The sequence below is a fragment of the Schistocerca americana genome, chromosome 6 (assembly GCF_021461395.2).
Source record: "Schistocerca americana isolate TAMUIC-IGC-003095 chromosome 6, iqSchAmer2.1, whole genome shotgun sequence".
NCBI classification, from domain to species: Eukaryota; Metazoa; Arthropoda; class Insecta; order Orthoptera; family Acrididae; genus Schistocerca; species Schistocerca americana.
The window spans coordinates 185,819,025-185,838,561 of NC_060124.1; the positions used below are offsets into that span (position 1 = coordinate 185,819,025).

General features: G+C 38.6%; 1 protein-coding gene across 1 annotated transcript in view; it reads right to left on the minus strand.

Annotated features, from left to right (window-relative positions):
- LOC124619486 (transforming growth factor beta regulator 1-like) overlaps window positions 1-19,537 on the minus strand; it is a 79,555-nt gene that overhangs the window by 38,397 nt on the left and 21,621 nt on the right. Inside the window, exons 3-4 of the mRNA XM_047145899.1 lie at window positions 2,252-2,377; window positions 2,022-2,164 (exon numbers count right to left, since the gene is read on the minus strand). Coding sequence (XP_047001855.1) covers window positions 2,022-2,164; window positions 2,252-2,377 — 269 coding nt within the window. The remainder of the gene's footprint in view (window positions 1-2,021; window positions 2,165-2,251; window positions 2,378-19,537) is intronic.

A 19,537-nucleotide genomic window follows, 5' to 3' on the forward strand; every position in this document is an offset into this window, starting at 1 on the left:
AATTTTCCAACAACTGTTACATTTTGTCAACAATCCTGCAGTATCTTTACAAACATTTGATTTCGAGCTCTTACTATGGTTCAGCTCTTTATCACTGATCTGTTTTGTGCACGTGCCATGTTCCAAATAGCTGCCGTATTTTTGTGTCAACTACTTTTTGAAATTGCACTGCAAAAACACATTTCTCACAAAATTAGCCAAGATAAGTACAGAAATATATTACATTTCTGAAATGTAATTGAACTTACTTAACAAAAGGCATTTATTGTTAGTATTAATATAAACAGACAGCATCATTCCAATTGTAAATACGTATCGGATCACATCAATGATCAGATTGTTATCTCTTCAAGAATAACCATTCAGATATTTGTTGTTTCATATTATAGTTGCTGGTCACTCACATATGTTCCTCCATCATTTAACGAACGAGAAATCACACGTTCAACTTTGAACCTCAACCAACATGCAGCTAAACACACATGTCTAATACACTTCCTCTGTTTTGCACAAAATAATCTCTTGGCCCTAAGCTGAAGAAGTATGGAACTCTAATCATACAGGAACCATGTGATAGATTTTTTTCCATCATTTCAAATATCCCTTAACTCTAGCAAGAATAGTCATAGGTATGCCACAACCTTTTTGAACTTATAGCTTGTAATCTAAGAAGAGAGATCATTCTGATCTCACTCTTAAGCCTGGGAATGATTTGTGCACCTCCAAATAGTTGTCACGCTGCTTCTTTGGTACACTGCATACAGAAAACATTTGACTGGATGGAGAAATGCTGTTTGGTGTAGGTTGATAAAACCAGAAAAAACATCAGATGGTTCCAATGGGATTCAGAAGATTGTGGTTAAATCATTTTAACCTGATTCAGCTGGAAGCAGCAATCCAGATGTAATGTTAACTGAATCTTCCATCAGTTCTTGGCAGAACAACATTATAATCAATAAAAAGCACCAGTTTGCTTTTGTTCTACATTTTTACTTTTATTGTGTTAACCAATTTTTGGCTTACAAGGCCATCTACAAACATTTAATGTCTGAAGATGGCCTTTTAACCCGAAAACTGGTTAAAACAAAAAAAGTAATACTGTAGAACAAAAGCAAACTGGTGCTTTTCATTTATTAAGATGTAATGTTCCTACACAAGCAACACTTTAGCTGCCTTTTTCCTTATTGCAAAAAGCTTGTAATATAGGGTAGCTAAATTAAAACTGGACTGAAATGTGATTTGGCATTTCATGCCAGCATAATGTAACAATTAGAATGGTCAGTGGTGACCACCTCCAGAATCTTCTGTTAAGAGCAGTTCTCCTCCTGTTGATTAACTGAAACACACAATTCATGTCAGCTTTGCAAATATTTCCTGAGCCACGTTTACTTTGGCCACTCTTCACAGCAGGTATTCAGCACTTTTACTGCAACTACTCACTGAACCCTCCCACTATTACAGGGTGGGGAACCCTTAAAAGCAGTTTGTATCACATTCATGAGCCCTGAAGCTGAGTCAAGAATTCAGTTCTCTGAGGCACAATGTTCCACCATCGCTTATCCTGCTCACTGAAATATGTCTACAGTTTGCTATAATAAATGGCTAGCAGTGCTGCCCAATTATCAGATTGGGAACCTTGGGTTTACGAAACCTATAGTGAGTCCAGGCTGAGAAGAGTAACCTGAGAAGCTTACCAACTACAGTGACCCTGGGACCACACACAAATTTGTAATATGCAACACCCTGGATCAAGATTACATCTTGCCCCTTTTCCTCTATAATTACTGACAACTATTGTTTCTCATATCTGTTCAAGCTGTTCCTACTTCACCTATTACCATGCAGATAATCCTCTCCTAGTTCTCATAATAAAGAGCTGTAGTTTGACCTCCACATCAGAATTTAAAGTATATAATATGTAAACTAATATTCATGTACATGATACATTAGCTTGATTCTATGCCAAAAGAATCCAAACACTAATAAATCTAAAGAATAATTGAAATTGACAAGTTATTTACCTCACCCAAACTATGCACTGTGAGTCCTCCGAGAACTATTGGAAACACTGGTCTTCCTGTCATATCTAATGGAATAGGTTGTACAATCTTTTTTGTTTTGTTCAGACTTGACTTCTTTTGCTTCAGACTGCCCTTCCAGCTCTCTGCAGTAATAAAGAAATAACTCGTAAATTAATTACATTAAACCAGCACAGGTTATGAATTATGATGTGATCAGCTGAATTCATTACCAATAATTTCTAAGGATTTCTTCTTTCCTGAGATTTTTTTCCCAGAGGTGTTTGTTTCTAGAGCAGGAGAAGGTGAATTCACACCTGAAGTCTGAGTTTTTGGAGCTTGTATTTGACTGTCAGCTTCTGAAATAAGAAGAGCAATTTAAACTTCGAATGCTCAGTCCTTTGCCGTTGATATTCTAATTGTAATAACATAAAAATAATTTTAATGGCTTATAAACTCCACACTCCTAACAACAAAGAGGAAAAAAGAGCCACTGATATTGTTTTCTCAACTAATTCTGTACACCATGAGGAAGATAGATGGGCACACAAACGTGAAGTGCAAACATCAAAAGATACGATGATCATATTATTCACATCTGTGTCACAAGTAGTTCCAGTTCACCATTTCTCAATCCCTTCACTGAAATTCCATATTTGTGCTGAGATGAAGAACAAGGTAAAAATATTTGACAACGTGGCAACTTCTACTTTGGGAAATATGGGTCTTCAAATATGGCATGTATGTGCATATTATTTCAAGCAAATGTATGCATTTTGCCAAATAATACCTCATTTATGGCTCTTGTGAATCTGATGCTCATTGTTTATTACATGGTACTAATTCCTCTACAATCTGTGGTTCTGTAGCCCTCGCATCTGTTAACTTTCAAAAACAGACTGTAACCAAATGCAGTTTTTTACAGATAAATGGCCTTGTGCGTGTTAGAACACACATCTCCAAATTTTACAATAATTTTTATTCAGTTTTAGCTGCTCGAGCAGGGGTACCTTTCTCGTTAGCTGGATTTCTCGAGAATACACCACTAGTCAGCTATTTAAGTTGCTCTATAAATTACACCCTTTTTCATTACATTACATTACATTAACATCACATTGGCCCTATTGCTTGGATCCTGTGGAGATGGATCTCTGGAATATGGAGAGAAGTCAAAGCTGTAATTTTATTTAAGTGCAATACAACTAAATGACTTAAAATTACAAAGTGCTAGTCTGTTACAGAGGTAATGTTCATTACAAAGTAATCTAAAACATCAATTTTCAGAGTTCCTGTGAAGATACAATTTAGTGGAGTAAGATTAACCCAAACATACACTCCTGGAAATTGAAATAAGAACACCGTGAATTCATTGTCCCAGGAAGGGGAAACTTTATTGACACATTCCTGGGGTCAGATACATCACATGATCACACTGACAGAACCACAGGCACATAGACGCAGGCAACAGAGCATGCACAATGTCGGCACTAGTACAGTGTATATCCACCTTTCGCAGCAATGCAGGCTGCTATTCTCCCATGGAGATGATCATAGAGATGCTGGATGTAGTCCTGTGGAACGGCTTGCCATGCCATTTCCACCTGGCGCCTCAGTTGGACCAGCGTTCGTGCTGGACGTGCAGACCGCGTGAGACGACGCTTCATCTAGTCCCAAACATGCTCAATGGGGGACAGATCTGGAGATCTTGCTGGCCAGGGTAGTTGACTTACACCTTCTAGAGCACGTTGGGTGGCACGGGATACATGCGTACGTGCATTGTCCTGTTGGAACAGCAAGTTCCCTTGCCGGTCTAGGAATGGTAGAACGATGGGTTCGATGACGGTTTGGATGTACCGTGCACTATCCAGTGTCCCCTCGACGATCACCAGTGGTGTACGGCCAGTGTAGGAGATCGCTCCCCACACCATGATGCCGGGTGTTGGCCCTGTGTGCCTTGGTCGTATGCAGTCCTGATTGTGGCGCTCACCTGCACGGCGCCAAACACGCATACGACCATCATTGGCACCAAGGCAGAAGCGACTCTCATCGCTGAAGACGACACGTCTCCATTCGTCCCTCCATTCACGCCTGTCGCGACACCACTGGAGGCGGGCTGCACGATGTTGGGGCGCGAGCGGAAGACGGCCTAACGGTGTGCGGGACAGTAGCCCAGCTTCATGGAGACGGTTGCGAATGGTCCTCGCCGATACCCCAGGAGCAACAGTGTCCCTAATTTGCTGGGAAGTAGCGGTGCGGTCCCCTACGGCACTGCGTAGGATCCTACGGTCTTGGCGTGCATCCGTGCGTCGCTGCGGTCCGGTCCCAGGTCGACGGGCACGTGCACCTTCCGCCGACCACTGGCAACAACATCGATGTACTGTGGAGACCTCACGCCCCACGTGTTGAGCAATTCGGCGGTACATCCACCCGGCCTCCCGCATGCCCACTATACGCCCTCGCTCAAAGTCCGTCAAATGCACATACGGTTCACGTCCACGCTGTCGCGGCATGCTACCAGTGTTAAAGACTGCGATGGAGCTCCGTATGCCGCGGCAAGCTGGCTGACACTGACGGCGGCGGTGCACAAATGCTGCGCAGCTAGCGCCATTCGACGGCCAACACCGCGGTTCCTGGTGTGTCCGCTGTGCCGTGCGTGTGATCATTGCTTGTACAGCCCTCTCGCAGTGTCCGGAGCAAGTATGGTGGGTCTGACACACCGGTGTCAATGTGTTCTTTTTTCCATTTCCAGGAGTGTAGTTTTACACTCCATCATATTATTTACACAACATTTAATATGCTCTGACAGTTTCAGTATAGATATTTTCACATCTACAGATCACAAATGTAGCTTCTCACTACAATGGGAAATGGGTCAGTTTTATAGTTATAATACACTTTCTCAGCAAAACAATACTGCAAAATGCTGACAATTTAAATGGTTGTATTCTATGCCTAAATATATGCTCTACAAACCACTCAGAAGTGCATGGCAGAGGGTACTCACCATTGTACCACATGTCGTAGTTTCTTCACATTCCAGTCATCTATAAAGGAAGTATGATCACCCGAATGCCTCTCTGCATGCTTTACTTATCCTAATTCTGCCTTTGCAGTACCTGCGGGGGAGTAGATAGGGGACTGACAGATATTTCTAAATTCTTCACATATCTGTTCTTGAAACGGTATAAGTATACTTTTGTGGGATAATTGGTGTCTTATCTTTGAGACTCTACCAATTCAGATTCCGTGACTCTTTTGTAAGTGGGGAAAAAAAACTCCCTTCTTTGTAAATGTGCAGTGTGTCCATTTAGTCCTATCTGATACAAGTCCCACACACTCGAGCAGCATTCTATGGTGGGATGCACGAGTGATCTGTAAGTAGTCTCCTCTGTAGAGTGACTGGATGTTTAGAGTATCCTGTCAAAGAACTGGTCTGTCACCTGTGTTACTTACAATTGAGCCTATGTGACTGTTCCATTTTGTATCCCTATGTAACTGTTACACATAAGTATTTGTATGATTTGACTGATTCCAGGTGTGGCTCACCAGACGTATAGTGACATAAGTGGATAAGTTTAACATAGGCATCTGTCCAAGGGAATTAGCCAGCCAATCAAATAGCAGGACCAACATGTCAATGGGTGGAGGAGATGGGGGAATAATAGATACACCTCACCCATAAAATTAATGATTTACAGTTGCAGAACCCAATGGGTTCTGACTATATGTGAAGGAGCCAAGACTATCAGAACACGGAAGACTCCTATGCTTGGATGCGTGAGACATGTATATACTGTGCGGAAGGTAAGGGTTTAACAACCTGCTCATGAAGATATCATTAGAGGCACAACAGAACTCAGATTAGGGAAGGAAATGAATGTGTCTTTTTAAAGTAACCATACCTTAAGCAAAATTGTGGTAAACCCAAATCCAGGCGGGCAAATGAGGTTTTGAACCATCATCCTCCCAAGTGCAAGACCAACGTCTTATGTCTGAAGCATGCTACTCTGCAAAGCTGAAGGAGTCTGACACTGCTGTATGAAAGAGTTACAAATTTCAGAGGACTGATGATCTCAAACAGGAGAATACTAAAGGTAGTGCAGCCATATTAATCAACAATGAACACCACTGCTTCCATCTCCTTCTCAACAACAGAATGTAAGAAGTAACTGCAATAGTACATCTGCCATAAATGAGGAGAAAAATATCCACATACAGTGCGGACTCTGTAATATGGCAGTCAGGCCTGAATGTAAACAGATGGGCACTCGGACATACAAGGAGAGAGGAACAGTGTGACGGGAGGAGCTCTGGCAGCACCTCACAAGCCTGGCATACAATGTCCTTGTACAGTGCTTCTGCAAAAGCAGAACTGACACTTAGGCAGAGAGACCACCATGACTTCTGGTGTCACAAGAGTCACATTTTAAAATAAGAAAAGAAAATGATAAGCAACGTTCATCTCAATACAAAGTGGAGTAAGCAAAGCATTTAGTAATGGTTATGGCGAATTTGCTTACTGAGGTCAGTAGTGTCGTAAACGAGGTAGTTTGGGCCCAAGCTCTACCAGTACCTCATGTGACCACAGTTCAAAACACCCTCAACACAAAAACTGCCACGTTAAAGTGACTGCATTATACCTGCCTCCTTACACATCTGTAGATAACATTTGTCATCAGACAGCTATCTTATCAACAGCTCCTTTAGGGCAACAGTATTGCACACAAGGATAGCACACTGGGATAGAGCAGTTGGGAGTCCCATTAAGGCAGAAACTTTATTTCTTCTGTACACAGGACAGAGCACACACTTTCCACTGCTGCATGGTTATTTCCCACAATCGATCTCCCAATACGTTCTCCTCATCCTCTCAGACACTGCTACACTATTCGGTGAGATATGGTCAGTGACTTGCAGACCCTATCTGGAAACATGTGAAAGACAGGCAGTGCCTAAAAGAGAGCTACCAAAATGGTGCTCTGGAAGTCTGATATCACGCTGTACAGAGAAATGACTGAGCTTGAGCATCCACAACTGGGTGGGTGACTTTACATTTGTCATCTGCCTTGTCACTTATGCAATCATTCTAAGGACTTTCTGCTGGGAGTGAAGTACTTCTATGCAAGCTGTGATAGGGTACAAAAGTGGCTCTGGAAAGGTTCAAATGATGACAGATTCCCTACAAACTTGCAGCTTTTTGGGTATCGATGACCAAATACTGCTGAGCTATGAATAAGAGTAAGAAGATTTTGTGGTGTGAATTTCTGAACAACATTATTTGCTCCGCAAAGTAAAAAATATAAGACAAAATTTTAAGAGGATTTCTAAGATATGTGGAAGGTGCCTGTGGAAGTGCACAGTGAAACTGAAGTCTCCAAACCAAACCTGAAGACATACTCCAAACAATGGCTGAAAATTTCTCAGGAAGTGACTACCACTACCAGCCAGTACTCTGTTGTCTGCCATAACAGAAATTCGCTGAGAGGGGCAGGTGGAAATACAATTGCCTCTCCTCCACGTAGAGCAGGAATTGGCATTATATGCAGCTAGTGGCAGAAAACTAGGTCATGAAACATGCATCAGATGTTTCAAAACTTCCCATCAGATTAAAACTGTTTTGGATTACGAATGCAACACAAAATATTACCACCTGAGCAAATTATCTGTATTTTAAACTAAGTCTTCAGATTTCTATGTTGCATGTGTCCCTAAGGGATATTTTCTTTCCTCTTGGCAAGAATATGTACTGAAACATCATTTAGTAGCTGTGTTGTTACTATTGTGTCAAATTTGAAGCCACAAAGTTGCACTAAGTTATTTGATACAGTATTTTGCAAAAGCTGTTATTCAGTAGAGGCATTCAATAAATTAGTCTACCAACATTTCTTCTCATTTCACATTTTAGGAATGTCAAGAATGGCAACACAAGATAGCTACTTTTCCACTTCCTGGGCAGAGCTGTAATGCGAGTTAATGCAGAGCTGGAAATGGCACCAGCGAGCGCGAATGGGTGCATACTGAGTATTGAGAGATGGAGTTTCACTAGAAGTTGTCTGCAGTTTGATAGGACTGGGAAGATATGGTTGGCGGAGCCAATTAGTAAGAGTAAAGTGGATAGGGATGAAGCCACACATGGTAATTGGTAGGAGAACTCTGCCTGTTTTAGATTAGATTATGAAAACAGGTTCCCCTGCGCAAAAGGTGTCATAAGCAGTTTAGAGAGTTATGCAACAGATACACATGAGATAGAAAGCATCACACTGGAGGATGCATTCACCAGTAACATGAAAGAAAAAGAAATTGTAAGGATGAATACCACAGTAATGTATACAGAATTATCAATCCTTCATCAAAATATGCAGTATATTAAAAATAAGGTACAGCAACTTGAAGTATGGTCTTTGAACAGCATGGTGGTATGCATTATCGAGCAATGGCATAGAGCCATTGAAATACAGCACAGCATGTACAGGGTGGTTATAATTAATCTTTCACAACTAAAGAGGGCCTCATCAAAAACGAGTGACTGTAGGACCCAATGAAACTTTTTGGAAACGTTTGTAAGGAAGTGCAGAAGAGAAGTAACGAATAAAGCATTTAAAAACACACATTTTAATTTCTACATGAGAAGGTAACATTTGTTAATCGTGTAGCATGTTTACATTACAAGTTATAAACATGCTCAATGAGATGATCACCTGCATCCACTACAGCCTGGAACCGCACTAGAGATACAGTTTCACAACTGTCCACAGCACTTTTCCAATGGTGGACCGTAGGCTGTTCAGCTGTTGTGAAACAGCTTGTGCACTACTTGAAAATCACACACTGTGTCCAGCATTCTCAGCCACGGTAACAGCAACTTCTTCAAAAATCGGTGGCACAATTGACTGCCGGCCTCTCCCAGGAGCATTTCCCAAATTGTCAGTCAATTCAAACTTCCAAATCATGTTCTTCAACCCCGATATGGAAAGAGGACCTCTTTCTATTCCTTTAATGTGTCAATACCCATGAACAGCAGCAGCACTATTATTGTTGTTTTGATAAAACAGTTTTACGAGATCCATTGCTCACCCCATCCAGGCCCATTTTGACTGCCTGCATCTGTAATGCTTGCTGATGCTTGTGTTTCAACCCTACAGCACCATACCAGTACCACCACCTACCAGCATGTTATTACACAAACACTACTAATAACATAAAACCTGCATGCACAGTACGATCATCATTCCTATTAAGTCAGATACACGTACTAGTTTTCCATCAGTTCTGGCTCAAGTAGAGGAAGTTTAATTATAACATTCCTGTATTTCCTCATCCTATGAACGGGCAAGCTGCAACTTCAGAACTATCATAAAGGTAAAATTTATTTATATGAGAAATGTGGCACATTTTAAAGATAGGCAAGATCTGATGACAGCTAGTGTCGATAAACGTTTAGAAGTGTCAGCTGTTGAACTGAACAAAGCCTGACATTCACAAAAAGTTATTATTCTGTGTGTGAACTGCTCACCTGAAGGCAATGTAGACACATTTCTTAACAAATTAACTGGAGCCATGAACAGAGTTGCAGCTCTAAAACTAAGATAATCTTTTGTGGAAATGTGTCCTTGAACAGAAGGGTTAAGTAACTTTGAATAATTTTGTCACGGCACAAATGGCAAACATTGCCATGAGAGTAGTCAAATATTCAGCATTAAGTTTTGGCCATGTACTCACAGATAGTAGCAAGCAAAAGTGTATGTAATATTTTGGTCTCTTAGATTATAACAGACAAATAATAAATTTAAAGGCAGGCACGAAACTGCAGGTTTTTAAAATAATCCTCTCTAAACTTAAAATACACGTTTTGTCAAGAGTACTGGCAAACCAACTAGAGGTGAAGTATAAATAATGTAAATGTGTAAGTCTCTGAATTCTTCACACTTTTCAAACTAATTTTTGAGGAGGCATAAATGTGGCCACTTCAGAAGCAGCAGCTAAGGAAAATAACTATATAACTGTAGATATTAGAATGTCCTCTAAGGCTCTTTAAATATTTCAGCTTGTTACAAAACAAAAAGTTGTGCTAAATCTGAGTTCTTAAATTATAATGACAGTTACAAAGTTGCAGCAAAAATGGATAATATAATGAGAAAAGAAATATATAGTGCATAATATAAAAGTACCGAACAGTAATATGGGACATCATGATGTAAGAAATCACAAAAGTCAGACACAAGTGTACAACACGTACAATAACACGCAAATCAACGATGGAAGAAGAGTAACAGAAAAGCCACATAAACTAGCAAATTTTGTTAATATATTTAAAAAAGGTTATTTCAGTGGGTACAAATGCAATGCCATCTCTATTCTGAAGGCATGCATGGACAGCATACAAGCTTCTGAAGGCATGCATGGACAGCATACAAGCTTCTGAAGGCACGCATGGACAGCATACAAGCTCCGTTAACACACAGATCATGCACAAGTTGTTCTCCTACTAAAAGAAAAGTAATACAGAAAAATACTGAAAACCACACGACAAATTCTTTGTTAGCATTCTTAAAAATCATAAAATCAATCGTGAAAGGCAGACTAATGAATTATCTAAATAAAAACACAGTAAAGTTTGGTTCACAGGTAGCAGAAGTACAACACGGACCATAACAGAGTTTACAAAAGTGTTACTGGATGTTCTTGGTGTGAATGACAGTGTAACAGGCATATTTTAGACCTGTCCAAGGCATCTGACAGTGCTGACCTTAAAATATTGCTTAACTATAAGAGAAGTAGGTAATGAATGGTTCCAATCATATTTGGAAAACAGGGTGCACAAAAGGTAGAGACAGCCCACACTTCTTATAATGATAACCAATTGTCAAACTGAAAAGTTTAAATTAAGCCTCCCTCAGGGGAATGTATTAGGAGCAATTCTGTTTCCTGTTCTCAATGACTTTCAGAAAAATTAAGACTTTGAGAGGGAAAAAACTGACATTCTAAACATAAATTATAAATTTACACATTGTTGAGCCCATGGGTCTAGTGGTAAAGCGCATGCTGGGAAACCAAAAAGTTGTCGCACTGACTCCCGTATGGACCATGGAATATTTCAATCTGCTTTTAAGCTAGGCTTCACTTCCCGATGTTTTCTAGATCTGCCAGGAACTGACATATTGGCTGAGATTCCACATTACACTGTAGAATTACTGGATAGGTTAGGCGAACACAAGTCACCGAAGTGATATCCAATTGAAAGACTTGCACCAGACCACTATGCCGCATGGAATTATAATTAATAATAATAATAATTATTATTATTATTATCATTATTATTATTGTTGTTGTTGTTTACAGACTGTGTAGCAAACACAAACTTTTTAGGAGTGAATATTGATTATTTACTGACATGGAATGAACATATGGAGATACTGGCAAGGAGAACATCGCCAGCATGTTACATGCTTTGGGTACCACATTAGTACGCAACATGTTTTGATGACATGCTATTCCTATGAACACTTGATTCTTAGGATTATGATACTTTTCTGAGGATCAAATGTGCGAAACATGGACACAATTTTCAAACTGCAGGAAAAGCTATAAGGATAATAATTAAAAGTAGTAGTCACATTCACTGAAACTTTTTTTAAAAAATTATGTTTACCACTACTGTACCAAGTGAGTTCATGTGCTAACATTAGGAAAAACATTAGTAAGTGCATTGCAAATACTCTATACATGATTGTGGAGCAAGAGCAAGACTGGAATTGCATTTACCACAGAAAAACAAAAGAAAAGTTCTAAATAGCATTTTCTATTAGAAATTGCAATTGTGTAATAATTTGTGCAAGAGGATGAAACAGATGACTGAAAAACATTTCTTTACATAGGCTGTCAAAGCAAACCTCTTCAATAACGCATACAATACATTTAGGACTGCTTAGAGAACTCAAGAGGCCTGGTTGTGGTAGTTAAAACAGGTGACAATGTCACATTATAAATACACTACAAATGTGATGGTTTTTAGAGGAAATCATCTCCCAAGATTGGTAGTGCATAATGCCTTACCATTCTCCTGCATTCAGCATCTCATTCATTTTGACAGGACGTTGACTCAGTTTTTCAGACATACAAAGGGGCAGACATGAATATGTCACAAAGGAATGGCAAGAATAAGATTTTCACTCTGCAGCAGACTATGCGCTGACATGAAACTTCCTGGCAGATTAAAACTGCATGCCATGCCAAAACTCAGACTCAGGACCTCTGCCTTTTGTGGGCATGTGCTCTACCAACTGAGCTACCCAAGCATGACTCATGACTTATCCCAACACCTTTACTTCCCCCGGTAGTTTGTCTACAATCTTCCAAGCTTCACAGAAGTTCTCCTACAAAACTTATGGGACTAGCACTCCTGGAGCAAAGGATATTGCAGAGACATGGCTTAGCCACAGCCTTGGGGATGTTTCCAGAATCAAATTTTCACTCTGCAAAGGAGTGTGTGCTGATATGAAACTTACTGGCAGATTAAAACTGTGTGCCGCACCAAGACTCAAAACTCGGGACCTCTGCCATTCCCGGGCAAGTGCTCTACCAACTGTGCTCCTGAGTTAGAGTCTCAATCTGGCACACAGTTTTAATCTTCCAGGAAGTTTCAAGGAATGGCAACATGGTCATTACCTCAAATCATCTGCTGGTGAGTGCAGGGTGGGTAGTGATACGTGTTGACAGACTAAGTACTTACTTTTCATGTTTTTACACAACACTGTTCCACTTACATACTAATATGAGAAAATTGTATATTATGTTTAACCAGATGAGGTACTGCATTTGTTAAAGACACTGGCCTCAGACTCAGGAGAATGGTGGCTCGTGCTGTCATTCAGATTTATGTTTGGGATGGTGTGGTTTAAGATTGAATTAAAGGGGGTAGACACAGTTGTCTGGGCTCAAATAATGCAATTTTCAAAAATTGTTCCTAACACTTCTTCTTTCCTTTAGTATTACAGATATGAACATTTTAACACAAATTCTTTATTAGTTGCACAGTTATAGAGAAATAAATATGTTGGTGAGCATTCCACACCAACTTCTTCACTATTTCCTAACTGTTAAGTCCACTGTCGGTTTTACTTTGACATGTATTTCTCATACTTAAGTCTCTTGGAATGCCACTGTAAATTTCTCATACTTGTTAGGTAAGGATCCATCTTTAATTCTTCACCTTTAGAACTATTTGTTACTGAATTGTGCTTTGTTATTGAGTGTGTTGACTACTTTCTGTAGATGTTTTAGTGCGATTTCTGAGACAATTCTTTTTTATTTAAAAATGAGAAATCTCAAAGCATTTAATAAAATGAAAGAGAGATGTTTTTGTGGAAACTGACACACTAATTTTCAGGGGAATGTTAATAATCTTAACCACACATAGGGTTCTTCGATTAAAAAAAAAGTGAAAATCAATTCCAGTCTTATGGAATCTGCATAAAATAACAGAAAAGTGATTTCCAATTATTATTATTATTATTATTATTATTCTGGATTTACAATGTGAGTACATTTTTCCAGCACCTATTCTAGATTACAGTAAGTCACTAATTATTGTTCTCCACTCTTCTCTATTTGTCCATAAATCTTCAGGAATGTTGTTCTTCCTCATTGCTGACTGAACTCCCTGTATCCATGTATCAGGTGGTCGTCCCCTTTTTCTTCTTCCAATTGGTACCCAGTCGATTATGCATTTTGGTAGCCTTTCCTGTTCCATTCGTCTGATGTGTCCATACCATTTAAGTTGTTTGTGCTCGATGAAATCAATAATTGAATTTTTACATTTCATCTTGTCTCTGATTACTTCATTTCTTATTCTTTCTCGTCTTGATATTCTTGCTGAACGTCTCCAGAAATCCATTTCTGTGGCTAATAATTTTGATTTCAGTTGCCATTTTGTTGTCCACGCTTTTGAACCATATGTAATAATGCTCCTAACTATTGTTTTAAAAATCCTTATTTTGTTATCAGTTGTTATGTGTTTGTCCCAGAGAATTCCATTCAATAAAGAGATTGTCGTCTTTCCAGAATTTATTCTTGATCTAATTTCTTTGTCCTGTTTCCCATCATTTGTAATTTTCACACCTAAATATTTATATTCCTCAGTAGCTGTTATTGTTCCCATCCCTTCTTCTAATATTAAGTCTCCATTCACTCCACCAATTACCATGTACTTTGTTTTATTCATGTTTACATTTAGACCTGATTTTTTATATTCTTGAATCAATTTTCTGGTCATATACTCTATGTCCTCACAGTCTTGGGCTATAATCAGTTGGTCATCTGCAAATTGTAACGAGTATATTGTTCTATCATTTATTGGTATTCCCATAGCGTGACATTTTTTCTTCCAATTCTGTAAAGTTACTTCTGTATATATTTTATACAATGTAGGTGAGATGCTACATCCTTGACGTAATCCTTTTGTGACTTGGAATCCATGTGATAGATATTTACCAATTTTTATTTTTGAAATAGAATTTTTATATAAATTTTGAATTGCTTTAATTATTCTTGGATTTATTCCTATTGATATTAAAGCTTTCCATAAACTGGATAAAGGCACACTTCCATAGATTTCCAATAAAGATTTAATTTTTGAGGAAATACAAAGGTGTGTGCACCTGGATTCACTTAAAATGCTAAGGGGTCATTTCATTCCAATATATGGAAGATATGTCCAAAGACTGCCTTTTTTTGGAACAAGAATAGCTGAATATGGATTTGTGGTGCTGAAATTACTTGTAATAATGAAATAGTTGACAGATTAATAGTTACTGACAGATTTAAAATACCAGTAAAGGAAAACAGGTCTGCACATGAATGTGTCATTTTTCAGGGGTCACATCTCGGTTTACTGCTGACCACAGAAATAAAGAGTCAAGTGGTTTGGATAGCCCCTGGACTAGCAACCATTTGTATACCTATTGGAACAATTGGCACACTGCACTTATCTTACAGTACATGGTCAAAATATAAACATTACATGCTTCCTCTAGCCCAGGCAAACTGAGCAAATCAGTTAGTTCTTTTGCATTAGGTGTGGTCTAGGGTAAGCCCTAGGTGGCTTATAAAAGCATCATTTGTTTCTAGACAGTTCCTGAGAACACTCAGAGAAACCATGATTTTTAGGTGCAAAAAGTACCAATTGTGGGGACTGCCATTTCTATTGTATTCATGGCAGATTGTTGACGTTTTCCTGATACATTCCGACGCTGATATTCTAGGGGAACTTCGAAACTTTTTTTGGTATCATTATCTGTTACCAAGATCCAGATGTCTGAAGTTAACAGGCTTATTCAGAAAACCACAAAAACCAGTTTTTGGCCATTTTTGTGCTGTGCACTGCAATAACTAACCATAGCCAAGGGCTCAAATTGTAACTGTACATTCTTTACACAGTCGGACATCATTTTTCAGGTTCGAATCCTGCCTCGGGCATGGATGTGTGTGATGTCCTTAGGTTAGTTAGGTTTACGTAGTTCTAAGTTCTAGGGGACTGATGACCTCAGATGTTAAGTCCCATAGTGCTCAGAGCCATTTGAACCATTTTTGAATCATTTTTCACAATATGAATCCATTAGCAAGATACACCCGAAAAACCATGATTTTTGGGTACCAACAGTACCACTTGTGGAAATGGTAAGTTCTCTAGTTTCTATTCAAGGTGAAATATCAAAGTTTTTACAATATGCTCATAAGATGATTTTCTTGGAGAACCTTCAAACATTTACCTGTATCATCATCAGTCACCGAGATCCAGAGGTTCAAATTTATCGTAATTAGACACATAAAATAGATGCGTAATATAGAGTCTTGGGGGTAAATATAGTTTTAACTGATGCAGTGAATTCACTCAAAGGGTCTGGGAGCATCATAAGGGCTCTGAGATCACCAAAATATGTTTTTAATCATAAAACAATCAATTTTTGCCAATATAATGTAATTAGATAAATAAAAAATCTATTCACCATCCAACAGCATAACACACACATAAAAAAAGGTTATAATTAGGCAAAGCTTTCGGAGTCAGTGGTTCCTCCTTCAGGCAGAAGGGTTGAAGGGGAAGGAAGAGGGGTGAAAGAAAAGGACCAGAGAGGTCTAGGAAAAGGATAGATTTCGGAAAAGTAATCCAGAGGAGACTTACCAAGTGGGATTAGAAGAAAAGACGGTTTGTTGGGACTGCATCAGACGAGATTTGAAAACCTGAGAGCTTAAAGTGGAAGACCGGGTAATATGCAAGACAGAGACTACTGCTAAAACATCATGTACGAGTTAATAAGCTAATTAAAACCTTGTTATATATGTGTGTTCTGCTGCCGCTTGGTGAGTGGATTTTTTTTATCTATCCAATTACATTATTTGTTTTTAATCAGCATTTTTTCACCAGTTAAAGTGTTTGATGAGCTGTCTCTGTATAATGGGCAGTTCACACATATATAAATATGCAGAAAGTGGTACTGCAATGACAAAAAATAAGCTACAAAGAGCCTTAACATACCTGAAGGGGAATTAAAATGACTGAAAAAAATTATGTAAAACTGGAACAACAACTGCAAATCCAGTCAAATATTTCTAAGAACATTTTTACTCTTTTAAGATACAAATCATAAGTTGGGAAGTTTGAATGAATTATGATCAATGAGCAAAGTGTTCAAAAACATCGTGAAGCAGACAGTTTTATGTTAATTGGTCAGAAGTTCATTACATGTTGGAGGCAGCTACATGGATAGCAATAGCTGTGTGGTGTGTACTGGGCATTTTTTTAGTTTAGGGAGTGCTGGAGAAACACAAAGGGTGCATGGCAAACACAGGAACTACGTATATCTAGGAACCATCAGTATAACAGTTGTAAATTGTCGTAGCAATGTTTGAAAAGCACCAGAGCTCCAAGCACTAATAGAAAGCACTGATACTCAAATCATTATAGGCACTAAAGATGGCTAAAGCCGGAGACATGTTCAGCCAAAATTTTGGCAAAAGACCTAATGATGTTGTGAAAGGAAATGTTAAATACAGTTGGTGGTAGTCTGTCTGTTGCTGTTAGAAGTTGTTTATCTTGTTGCAAAATTGAAGTAGATAGTTCTTGTGAGTTAGTATGATTAGAGGTCACTCTTGGAAACCAGAATAAAATAATAATTATATCATTTTACCAACCTCCCAACCTAGATGACAAAATTGCTGAAAGGTTGAAAGAAAACTTGAGTCTAGTTTCAAACATGTACCCAACTCATTCAATTATACTTGGTGGTGTCTTCAATTTACCCTCGATATGTTAGCAAAAATACATGTTGAAATCCAGATACATGTAAAACATCATCCGAAATTGTACTAAATGCTTTCTCTGAAAATTATTTCAAGCAGTTAGTTCATGAGCCCACTCGAATAGTAAATGGCTGTGAAAACACACTTCACCTTCACAAATAATCCTGAGCTAATAATGCCTATCAAAACAGACAGGGATTAGTAAAAACAGGGTTGTCAAAGCGAGACTCAATACTGCCACTACCATATCCTCCAAAAATAAATGAAAAATATACCTTTTTAAAAAACCAGATGGAAATTCACTTGACATCTTCCTGAGAGACAATCTCCACTCATTCCAAATTAACAATGTAAGTGTAGACCAGATATGGTTAAATTCAAAGAAATAGTATTGGCAGCAATTGAGAGATTTATACCAAATAAATTAGCAAATGACTCAGCTGATCTCCCTTGGCACACAAAACGGGTCAGAACACTGTTGCAGAAACAACAAAAGAATCCAAATGTAAATGAATGAAAAATACCCGATATTAGGGATCTTTTCTAGAAGCCAAAAATTTAGCAGGGACTTTAATGTGAGATTCTTAAAATGGTTTCCACAATGAAGCTTTGTCTCAATAGCTAGCAGAAAATCCAAAGAATTCTGGTCATAAGTAATGTATGCTAGTGGCAAAACACAATCCATGCCTGCTCTGCACGATAGCAATAGAAACACTATCAATGACAGTGCCGCTAAAGCAGAGTTACTGAAACAGTCTTCCAAAATTCCTTCACCAAAGAAGGTGAAGTAAATATTCCAGAATTCAAATCAAGAACATCTGTCAACTTAACTAACACATTGTTCTTGTGAAATACAACTCACATGAAGTTTTGAGTGCTATTGATAGGTGATTTCAAATTGATTCCTTATTTCTAGATTTCCAGAAGGCTTTTGACAATGTACCTCACAAGTGGCTTGTAATCAAACTGCTTGCTAATGGAATATCGTCCCAGTTATGAGACTGGACTCGTAGGTAATTTCAAACTGATTCCTTATTTCTAGATTTCCAGAAGGCTTTTGACAATGTACCTCACAAGTGGCTTGTAATCAAATTGTGTGCTAATGGCATATCGTCTCAGTTATGTGACTGGGCTCATGATTTCCTGTCAGAGAAGTTGACGGAAAGTCATTGAGTAAAACAGAAGTGATTTCTGGCATTCCCTAATGAGGTGTTACAGGCCCTCTGCTGTTCCTTATCTATATAAACAATTTAGAAGACAATCTGAGCAGCCGTCTTAGTTTGTTTTCAGATGATGCCACTGTTTATCATTTATTTAAAGTGAACCGAAGATCAAAGCCAATTGCAAAATGGTTTAAATAAGATATCTGTAAGGTGCAAAAATTGGTCATTGGCCCTATATAATGAAAAGTGTGAGGTCATTCACATGAGTGCTAAAAGGCAACCACTGAACTTCATTTACATGATAAATCAATCAAATCTAAAGGCTGTAAATTCAATTAAATACCTATGAATTACCATTAGGAACATGTTAAATTGGAAAGAATACAAAGAAAATGTTGTGAGGAAGGCAAACCAAAGACTGTGATCTATTGGCAGAACACTTAAAAGTTGCAGCTGATCTACTAAAGAGACTATGCTCATCCATACTCTTTTGGCGTACTACTGTGCAGTGAGGGATTCTTACCAGATAGGATTAATGGTCTACATTGAGAAAGTTCAAAGAAGAGCAGCACGTTTTGTATTATCGAGAAATAGGGGAGAGAGTTTCACGAACATGATACAGGATTTGGGGTGGACATCATTAAAATAAATGTGTTTCTCATTTTGGTGGTATCGTCTCATAAAATTTCAGTATGGGTATTCATTTTTTCCATGTACTGTTCAAGAATGGAATAATACAGAATTATAGTGAAGGTGATTCAATGAACCATCTGCCAAACACAAAAGTGTGATTTGCAGACTATCAATGTAGATGTAGATGAACCTTAATGTTATGCAACTTTTACAGCACAAAATAGGAATGGGTAGAAATTAGAAAATTTTATTAAAACTCATTCACACTGCCAGAGGCAAACTCAAGTCATGACAGATACAGAGGCGGAAGCAAGAAGCAGGACAGTACCAGTATGTTGCCAGTGGGCAAGGTCATTGACACATTATGACACTGTCTACCGAGTGAGAATATGCATTCAGCAGGAAGGAGACTGCGACAGAAACCAA